The following is an 11,387-nucleotide window of genomic DNA, read 5'->3' as shown; positions in this document are numbered from 1 at the left end:
CTCCTCTTCTATAACCTACACAACCCTCGCTCTCCTCCTCTCTATAACCTACACCTACCCTCTCTTCCCTCCTCTCTCTATATAACCTACACCTACACACACCCTCTCCTCCTCTCCTCTCTATAACCTACAACACACACCCTCTCCTCCTCTCCTCTCTCTATAACCTACACACACCCTCTCCTCCTCCTCCTCTCTCTATAACCTACACCTACACACACCCTCTCTCCTCCTCCTCCTCTCTCTATAACCTACACCTACCTCTTCTCCTCCTCTCTATATAACCTACACCTACACACACCCTCTCCTCCTCCTCTCTCTATAACCTACACCTACCCTCTCTTCCTCCTCTCTCTATAACCTACACCTACACACCACCCTCTCCTCCCTCTCTCTATAACCTACACCTACACACACCCTCTCCTCCCTCCTCCTCTCTCATAACCTACACCTACCCTCTCTCCTCCTCCTCTCTCTATAACCTACACCTACACACACCCTCCTCTCCTCCTTCCCTCTCTATAACCTACACACACCCTCTCCTCCTCCTCTCTCTATAACCTACACACACCCTCTCTTCCTCCTCCTCTCTCTATAACCTACACCTACACACACCCTCCTCCTCCTCCTCTCTCTATAACCTACACCTACCCTCTCTTCCTCCTCCTCTCTCTATAACCTACACACACCCCTCCTCCTCCTCTCTCTATAACCTACACCTACACACACCCTCTCTTCCTCCTCCTCTCTCTATAACCTACACCTACACACCCTCTCTCCTCCTCCTCTCTCTATAACCTACACCTACACACACCCTCTCCTCCTCCTCCTCTCTCTATAACCTACACCTACCCTCTCTTCCTCCTCCTCTCTCTATAACCTACACCTACACACACCCTCTCCTCCTCCTCCTCTCTCTATAACCTACACCTACCCTCTCTCTCTCCTCTCTCTACCGACACCTACACCCACCCTCTCTTCCTCCTCCTCTCTCTATAACCTACACCTACCCTCTCTTCCTCCTCCTCTCTCTATAACCTACACCTACACACACCCTCTCTTCCTCCTCCTCTCTCTATAACCTACACCTACACACACCCTCTCTTCCTCCTCCTCTCTCTATAACCTACACCTACCCTCTCTTCCTCCTCCTCTCTCTATAACCTACACCTACACACACCCTCTCCTCCTCCTCCTCTCTCTATAACCTACACCTACACACACCCTCTCCTCCTCCTCCTCTCTCTATAACCTACACCTACACACACCCTCTCCTCCTCCTCCTCCTCTCTATAACCTACACCTACCCTCTCTTCCTCCTCCTCTCTCTATAACCTACACCTACACACACCCTCTCCTCCTCCTCCTCTCTCTATAACCTACACACACCCTCTCCTCCTCCTCCTCTCTCTATAACCTACACCTACACACACCCTCTCCTCCTCCTCCTCTCTCATCATTTCTCTCTTATCATGCTTCTACACTGCATGGCTCATCCAGCTTACAGTGTTTCGGCCTAAAACCTAGAGGTACACCATCCTCTGTTTTGTTGTCAGCCCTCCAACCCACTGATTGCATGCACCTGGCGTCAAAGATTTAATTATGAACTTTAAAACCTTTACAACAAAAAAAGCTGCTATATTAAAAGTCTGCCTCATCGCTCTGCAGAGGATTCAAGGTGATAATGAAGAGAGAGAGAAACTAAATTCCATCTCTCTGTCTCTCTCTCTCTGGCGAGATGGCAGAGCAGTGACAGGGCTACTAAAATGGCAGTGCTAAAATCCTCTCTGGCAGACTGGTGGTTTGTAGTCAGTCAGTGTGACTATGTGAGTCTCCCATTTAACAGACTGGTGGGAAAAGACAAGCCTTATCTGTCAATAGCAGAGTTTGGTTACTCTGCTTAATGAAAGGGTATTATCGGAAATGGAATTTCAGAGTTAGCTCTAATGTATATGGGGTCCAAATCATTCCCCAGGGGAAATGCAGGCGACCGGTTCCATTGACCTATGTTACAGATGACCAGTCAACTGCGTCAACAGATGAAAACATTGTTGATCTCCATAGACTCTAAGCCGTTCTGGTTCAGGTCAATGTATGAGGTTAGAATTGGGCCGGAAAAAATGTGTGTGTGTCTGTGCGTGCGCACGTTCTTGTGTCTGCTCGTGCGCATGAGTGAGCGTGTCTCCTCTCCACGTACCCTGGTGTTATTCCTCTCGGCCTTGAGCTCGGAGATCTCCTCCTCCTTCTCCAGAAGGTTCTCTCTGCACACGTTCAGCTCCTTGGTCAGGGCTGCAAACTCCTGTACAGCAACAACACAGAACATAGAGGTCAGCATCACAGCACCATCCATAACACACAATACATCTTCATCTTCATCACCACAACCCAGAAAACAGTTCGCACAAAGACATCCATGTCATTGGCATCCATACTGCACAATATCGTTAGGAAATATGAGACAGTCATTAAACAAGCCCCCCCCACAATGTCATACTCAATGGACTAGCCCACAGTTCACAGAAATAGTTGAAAAACTCTGTTAATCATGCCCAATCCAAAGGGAAAAGAGCCTTCTGTAATTATCCCTTTATGTTATTGATGGTGCTCTGGTTCACTGATGTTTCATTTCCCCATTGGGTTGTACTGTAGGCTAAATTAGACAAACTGACTCCCTGATCTTACTGTGGATATCCCAGACTTTGGCGATGTGTTTCCAGACGACTACCACCACCTACACCACCACCACTACCACTACCACCTACACCACCACCTACACCACCACCTACACCCCACCACTACCACTACCACCTACACCACCACCTACACCACCACCACTACCGCCACTACCACTACCGCCACTACCACCACCGCCACCACCTACACCACTACCGCCACCACCACCACTACCGCCACCACCACTACCACCTACACCACTACCACCACCTACACCACTACCACCACCTATACCACTACCACCACCCCCATCACCACCACTACCACCTACACCACTACCACTACCACCACCGCCACTACCACCACCACCCCCACCACCACCACCTACACCACTACCACCACCTACACAACTACCGCCACTACCACCACCATCACCACCACTACCACCTACACCACTACCACCACCTACACCACTACCGCCACTACCACCACCACCACTACCACTACCACCGCCACCACTACCGCCACTACCACCACCACCCCCACCACCACCTACACCACCACCCCCACCACTACCACCACTTACACCACTACCACCACCACCCCCACTACCACCACCACTACTACCACCACCACCCCCACCTACACCACCACTACTACCACCACCGCCACCACTACCACCACCACTACTACCACCACCACTACCACCACCACCACCACCACCTACACCACCACTACCACCACCACCACCACCACCACTACCACCATCACCACTACCACCACCACTACTACTACCACCACTACCACCACCACTACTACTACCACCACTACCACTACCACCACCACCACCACCCCCACCACAGAAAACAGGTTAAAACCTGTGGGTTCTGGGAAAAGTGCAAATTCGGTTCGGCAGAGAATATAAAGTGAATGTGCTAATGGTAATCTCTACACACTGGCTGTAAGAGGATTGGCCCCCGAGGAGACTAGTGGGCACCGGGCCAGCCATAGTGGACTTAAGCATGACTACTGTACTGTACTGTCAGCACGAAGCAAAAAGAAGTGTGGTGGCAGAATCACTGCACAGGCCAGCATTACAAACCAAGCATGGAAGGCAGTCACTGTCCACTGGTCAGTGTAACGCCCTATGAAATAAGATGGGAGTCAGTATTTCAGTCGATCAATAAAGAGAACAATAACGCTCCTGTACAGCTAAATTGGCCACAAACAAACTTCTCTAACAATTCCTCAGTGAGACGCTGTCATATAACAACAACAACAACACAGCAGGCATCCAGACACCTGAAGCAGGAGTTCCTAAACTCGAACCTTACAGAGTCAGAATAGAGGTGTGTGTTATCTGATAGCTGTAGCTCTGCATGCTGTCTCTCTCTACTAACTGCCTGTGCCCGTCCATCCGTCTCTCAGCAGATGGATAATTGACGGCTGGATTTAAATGCCACAGAACCAACGGGCCAATTACCCCCGCAGGACCGAGCTCCGCAGGTCCCCTATATGACCTGTCATTATCCCAAAAACCCTCTCTCTGGCCGGGGAGACTGCGGGGGAAGTGTGGGCTGCTCTAATCATTTTCTGTGCTACTTTGTTACTCACTCACCCTAAGTGTTGTCTAGCCTCTACTGTATTCTCTGGTGTTGGTACATTTAGGTAAACAACCTTGAAAGAATGACTGGCATTGACATGACTTCAAACCTTCAGCCTGTCATAAATGAAACACATTGGGAGCCGACAGGTCTTGGAGGAGGGCACAGTGGCCAGGTAGAGGAGATAACACATGCAAAGGAGTGTCTGCTGTGGGCCTTTTGAGTGGCAGGAGGTGAAGTTTTGATTTGATTCCAAGGTGAGTTGAGAAGTCAATAACAAGTGGACGATCAACAAACATGAGGCTGGGCTCAGAGGCCGGTGATGAAGAAGTGGAAGGTGTGTGTGTGTGTCTGTGTGCGTGTGTATGTGCCTTTGTGCCTGTGTGTTTCGAGATGGGGGAATTGGGAGCATGTAACTTGCCCTTCAATGACAATGAGACCACATTAAGATGCATCGATTTTTCTTACTCCTGTGCTGCAATGGCCCTCTAATTATTGCTGGGTATTGTATTGGACCCTATAAAGTCCTTCAGATATGAAATTGCATGTTGGCATATTGGTATTTTCCCAAATCTATTTCTTGATATAATTGCACATTCTTTAGTTACGTTGCAATTACATTGTTTCTCCAAGTTGTCCTTCAGGGTCAATGAAACAGACAGGCTCCAGGGCCAGAGAAAACACCACATGACCATATCCCTCTGCTCCATCTCAATATACAACATCCTTCAAGTTCCGGACATTTTAGAGTTCTGAGCTTAAAACGTAAAAGTTATGACAACAAAGTACAGCCATTGTCAGAGAAACATGTATGTTTGACTAAATGTTATCATGTTTCCCCTTGTGCAACAGCAGAGGTAGCAGTTACATGTTTATATGTCTCCGCCCGCCTTGACGAACACACACTGACTTCTGCTCTGGTGGCCGAACAGAACCGTGGCAGGTGGAGAAAAGGCTGTGGGGTACAGTACAAGTTCTGACACACACACACACACACACACACACACACACACACACACACACACACACACACACACACACACACACACACACACACACACACACACACACACACACACACACACACACACACACTCCAGATCTAACTGGTTGAGCTGTTAAACCAGCTGTCTCACCAAATCCCTCCTTCAAAATGAAGAGGGAAATTATCTGGTCCACAGGGTCCTGACATGCTTTTATTAAACACTGCCTCTCTCTAAAGGCCAACACTGCCTCTCCCTAAAGGCCAACACTACCTCTCCCTAAAGGCCAACACTGTTTCTCTCTAAAGGCCAACACTGTCTCTCCCTAAAGGCCAACACTACCTCTCCCTAAAGGCCAACACTGCCTCTCTCTAAAGGCCAACACTGCCTCTCTCTAAAGGCCAACACTGCCTCTCTCTAAAGGCCAACACTGCCTCTCTCTAAAGGCCAACACTGCCTCTCTCTAAAGGCCAACACTGCCTCTCCCTAAAGGCCAACACTACCTCTCCCTAAAGGCCAACACTGCCTCTCCCTAAAGACCAACACTGTCTCTCCCTAAAGACCAACACTACCTCTCCCTAAAGGCCAACACTGTTTCTCTCTAAAGGCCAACACTGTCTCTCCCTAAAGGCCAACACTACCTCTCCCTAAAGGCCAACACTGCCTCTCTCTAAAGGCCAACACTACCTCTCCCTAAAGGCCAACACTGCCTCTCTCTAAAGGCCAACACTGCCTCTCCCTAAAGGCCAACACTACCTCTCCCTAAAGGCCAACACTACCTCTCCCTAAAGGCCAACACTGTTTCTCTCTAAAGGCCAACACTGTTTCTCTCTAAAGGCCAACACTGTTTCTCTCTAAAGGCCAACACTGTCTCTCCCTAAAGGCCAACACTGCCTCTCCCTAAAGGCCAACACTGCCTCTCCCTAAAGGCCAACACTACCTCTCCCTAAAGGCCAACACTGTTTCTCTCTAAAGGCCAACACTGTCTCTCCCTAAAGGCCAACACTGCCTCTCCCTAAAGGCCAACACTGCCTCTCCCTAAAGGCCAACACTACCTCTCCCTAAAGGCCAACACTGCCTCTCCCTAAAGGCCAACACTGCCTCTCCCTAAAGGCCAACACTGTCTCTCCCTAAAGGCCAACACTACCTCTCCCTAAAGGCAAACACTACCTCTCCCTAAAGGCCAACACTACCTCTCCCTAAAGGCCAACACTGTTTCTCTCTAAAGGCCAACACTGTCTCTCCCTAAAGGCCAACACTGCCTCTCCCTAAAGGCCAACACTGCCTCTCCCTAAAGGCCAACACTACCTCTCCCTAAAGGCCAACACTGCCTCTCCCTAAAGGCCAACACTGCCTCTCCCTAAAGGCCAACACTGTCTCTCCCTAAAGGCCAACACTACCTCTCCCTAAAGGCAAACACTACCTCTCCCTAAAGGCCAACACTACCTCTCCCTAAAGGCCAACACTGTTTCTCTCTAAAGGCCAACACTGTTTCTCTCTAAAGACCAACACTACCTCTCCCTAAAGGCCAACACTACCTCTCCCTAAAGGCCAACACTGCCTCTCCCTAAAGGACAACACTGTCTCTCCCTAAAGGCAAATACTACCTCTCCCTAAAGGCCAACACTGCCTCTCCCTAAAGGCCAACACTGCCTCTCCCTAAAGGCAAACACTGCCTCTCCCTAAAGGCCAACACTGCCTCTCCCTAAAGGCCAACACTGCCTCTCCCTAAAGGCCAACACTGTCTCTCTCTAAAGGCCAACACTGCCTCTCCCTAAAGGACAACACTGTCTCTCCCTAAAGGCCAACACTACCTCTCCCTAAAGGCCAACACTGCCTCTCCCTAAAGGCCAACACTGCCTCTCCCTAAAGGACAACACTGTCTCTCTCTAAAGGTCAACACTACCTCTCCCTAAAGGCCAACACTGCCTCTCCCTAAAGGACAACACTGTCTCTCCCTAAAGGCAAACACTACCTCTCCCTAAAGGCCAACACTGCCTCTCCCTAAAGGCCAACACTGCCTCTCCCTAAAGGACAACACTGTCTCTCCCTGCTTACGAACCGCATAGCATTACAGCAATATGTACCGGTATGTTACCTAGTTACCTAACGTTAGTTGGCTACTAATACATCGAACTTGCCAGGCAGTATATTAACTATCTAAGTAACTACCCAACGTTTATTGACTTGATTATTCACATCATTCTTAGCTAAATGGTGTAGTCGTTGTGCGTTTCAATTGACATTGTTAACTCTGGTTATCTACTCCAATTTCAGAGCACTCTCGTATGAGTGCGCCAGAACACAGAATAACTGATGAATTTAGGAACACTCAACACCTGTCGAATATGGCCGGTGTTAGTAAATTCAATTGTTGCCAGCAGCACAGTTACAGTCACCAACGCTCTGGATAACATGAAAACAGCCAACCAGCTCTGCTAGGGTGAGTAAAATGGTCAGAGTGAGGTGTTCTCTCATTTGTGTCTGGAAGTAACTAGCCAATGTTAGCCAGTTAGCTTGGGTGCTTGATTACCGTTGAACGTTGATCGGCCAGAACGTCCAGTGTGCGCTCTGAACGCTCCGAGAGCGAAACGCTCTGGATTTAAGAAAGGACAACCTGACAACGCTCTGGATTTAAGAAAGGACAACCTGACAACGCTCTGAATTTATGAAAGGACAACCTGACAACGCTCTGGATTTAAGAAAGGACAACCTGACAACGCTCTGGATTTAAGAAAGGACAACCTGACAACGCTCTGGATTTATGAAAGGACAACCTGACAACGCTCTGGATTTAAGAAAGGACAACCTGACAACGCTCTGGATTTAAGAAAGGACAACCTGACAACGCTCTGGATTTAAGAAAGGACAACCTGACAACACTCTGGATTTAAGAAAGGACAACCTGACAACGCTCTGGATTTAAGAAAGGACAACCTGACAACGCTCTGGATTTAAGAAAGGACAACCTGACAACGCTCTGGATTTAAGAAAGGACAACCTGACAACGCTCTGGATTTAAGAAAGGACAACCTGACAACGCTCTGGATTTAAGAAAGGACAACCTGACAACGCTCTGGATTTAAGAAAGGACAACCTGACAACGCTCTGGATTTAAGAAAGGACAACCTGACAACGCTCTGGATTTAAGAAAGCCCAGAGCGCACTCTGGCACTCCAGATTGAATTAACAAACACACCCTAACCTATGTAGTATATACTCATTATGTAGTATACAGTATGTAGTATATACTCATTATGTAGTATACAGTATGTAGTATATACTCATTATGTAGTATACAGTATGTAGTATATACTCATTATGTAGTATACAGTATGTAGTATATACTCATTATGTAGTATACAGTATGTAGTATATACTCATTATGTAGTATACAGTATGTAGTATATACTCATTATGTAGTATACAGTATGTAGTATATACTCATTATGTAGTATACAGTATGTTAGTATGGGTATTCGAACACAGCTCATCTGTAATACACTCTTCAGAAAGTAGGAAGATGATCAAACAGGAAGCCACAGCAGCAGTACATTGTGGGTATGCGGGCCTGAATGGGTGTTTTCTCCACTGATCACGTCCTCACACTATTTAACGGCATGGTCTCACATCCAAACCATCACACGGATTGCAAGGAAAGCGAAAAGGTGGGGGGAAAGTCACACGGCTTGCACAGGCAACGCTCATCAAACGACCAGGATAACACTTCAGGACCAAACTAGCTGATGTATTTGTGGTTTATATCTAGAGATTGTAATGTAGGTCACGGTTGTAGATGCTGATATAGTTATACAGGTGTAATACAGAGTCATTTAAACTATTCTGCTAACGTTGTTTACATTTATATTCAATATCCTGGAGTTGTTGTCTGTTCCCGGCCACATATGGTGACTCACTGTGTCATCAAAGTGAAGATGGCACTGTTTAGTTTTTGGTTTGGTGACATACACATGGTCGTCTCCATTACTCACGTCAGGCAGAGCGGAAACATGGTATTTCAACTATCAGAAAGTAAAAACTAATTCTAATGTTCCTACCGTTTGTCCACAAACAATGTGTCTCAATCCAGTCCAGTAAGTAATGTAGAACGGTGATATTCTATTCCCAGGAAAAGGACTTGGCCTCATAAATAACATAGAACTGCTAGGTGAAGTGGAGGAATGAATGGGCATGTGAAGGATAACCACTGGGTAGAGAGATAGAGAGAGAGAGGGAGAGAGAGAGATGGAGAGCATAGGGGGTGTTAAGACAATAATGAGCTTGTTCACTTAGTGATTTCGCCTCTCATTGGAAGCAACTCATCCAGAAGTGTCCAGATACCAAAGTAGCCCACTGGGTAGAGAGAGAGATGGATAGAGAGGAGAGATAGGTGAAAGAGAGTGCAAAGCCCTGAGTGTACAGGGATGCACACGCTCGCGTGATAACCCAATCTTTCTGCTTCACTTACAGAGACCTTCAACATCTGCTGTGGTTATACAAGCACAGATCCAGTGGGAACCACATCTAACTAGCTACCTATATCCAGTACACTCTTAGACGTAAAGGAGGCTTGAAGAACCTTTTGCGGTTCAAATGATTGCCACTGTAAGGGAACCTTTTCAGGTCATAAAGGTTCCTTGAGGAACCCCTCTGAAAAGGTTATTTGAAGAATCTCTGTGTAAAGGTTCAACCTTTTTGTGTTGGGAGGGGTTCAATTTGGAACTTTAAAAAAATATATTGTAGCATCAGCAGCCTATCAGAAGATAGGAGGTGTAGTTTATTGGAGGCGTGGCTTTCATCGTAGTCTAACTCATGTAGCCATCGCCTAAAACCACATATCTTCTGAGTCTGGCAGCGCAACAAATCCAGCGGCGATATAAATTCAAAGTGCTCCGCACGCGCCACATTGAAATATTAAAAGGTTCCTCCAAGAACTCTCAACCAACCAAAGATGAAAATATGAACGCATTGACTGCAATGATTCCTTGAGGAACTCCAGGGTTCCTCAAGTCACCCTTAATTCTAAGAGTGTACAGTTTAATGGGGGCCAAAACCAGTGGCATAGGGGGCCCAGTAAGCAAGATAGAGAGGTCCTGGGAAGAAGATGTTAGGGGCCTCTGTGTGCTGCTCAAACGCTGCTCAAACGCAGCTCAAACGCAGCTCGGCTGTACTCCTGCGTCACCAAAGGCCCCCGACAAGCTGCTGTAAGTGATAATTGGGAGGTGTTGATCAGAATGAACGCTGTCTCAGTCTGTACTTCAGAGGTGTGAGTCTGTGGGAGACGAGATTAGCATCAAGACAGTGTGAGCCATGCTGTTCTAAATTAGGCTGTAGGAGGGGGAGCAGGGGGGTTTAAGGTAGAGGGATTACTTTATAAGATGGATTACTTAATGATGAGTTATGTGCAGTATAAAGTATTTCCCCTGACAGGAAAAACTCATGGTCCCAATGATATAGTTAGCGCCAACAGTTTGTCCCGGTCAGGCCAAGAGAGCAGAAAAACTGAGGGGAGCTTTTAAAAATGCCCCTCAATAGAACTCTATCCAGGAAGTGGACCCAGTCGTGTATACTGCTCTCTCTCCTCTCATTAGCTGAGTGACGAGCCTATAATGACTACAGTATGTCAGGCCCATCCCTCGGTGGTGAAGCTCTAATTGAAACGACTGGAGGAGATGAGGAGCACGTCAGTTTAGACAGGAAACGAAGGAACGCTGGGAGTTTCCTCATGGGATGTGTGATCCAAAGACAGCCTATGTGCGTCTGTGAGTGCGTTTGACATTCAGCTCAGGAGACGGAGGCTTATGCTACTAGACTAAAAAAAGGCATAAAGTATACGGGCATTAGTCATTTGGAGAGGCACCAGCGGATCATGATTCACAGGCTTCAACACAATGTGTTGAATATGGAGAGGTATTGTAAAACGAGTGCTGGAAGCGATTGGAAATACTTCAATATCCCCGTGGGCACGCCAGAAGGGAGTCTTCAAGAAGAGAGAGAGAGGGTGTTGAAAAATCGACTTAACTTCCAAACCCGAGCAGAATTTTAAAGATGAGACAAACAGATTAAATGACCTCCAGACGCCCTTTTCTCTGAAAAAACAAACAAATCCTGCGAGCCGTAGGAACAA

General features: G+C 47.4%; 1 protein-coding gene across 7 annotated transcripts in view; it reads right to left on the bottom strand.

The window, feature by feature from the left end:
* The window catches only part of LOC115180006 (liprin-alpha-2-like), a 230,844-nt gene that overhangs the window by 61,810 nt on the left and 157,647 nt on the right, over window positions 1-11,387 (bottom strand). For all 7 annotated transcript variants that reach the window (XM_029741856.1, XM_029741858.1, XM_029741853.1 and 4 more), the window contains one exon: window positions 2,198-2,299. In XM_029741856.1, the coding sequence (XP_029597716.1) occupies window positions 2,198-2,299 (102 nt within the window). The remainder of the gene's footprint in view (window positions 1-2,197; window positions 2,300-11,387) is intronic.

The sequence above is a fragment of the Salmo trutta genome, chromosome 40, assembly GCF_901001165.1.
Source record: "Salmo trutta chromosome 40, fSalTru1.1, whole genome shotgun sequence".
Classification (NCBI taxonomy): domain Eukaryota; kingdom Metazoa; phylum Chordata; class Actinopteri; order Salmoniformes; family Salmonidae; genus Salmo; species Salmo trutta.
Note: the sequence above shows the minus strand (reverse complement) of the source record. Positions and strands in the feature narration are given on the sequence as shown.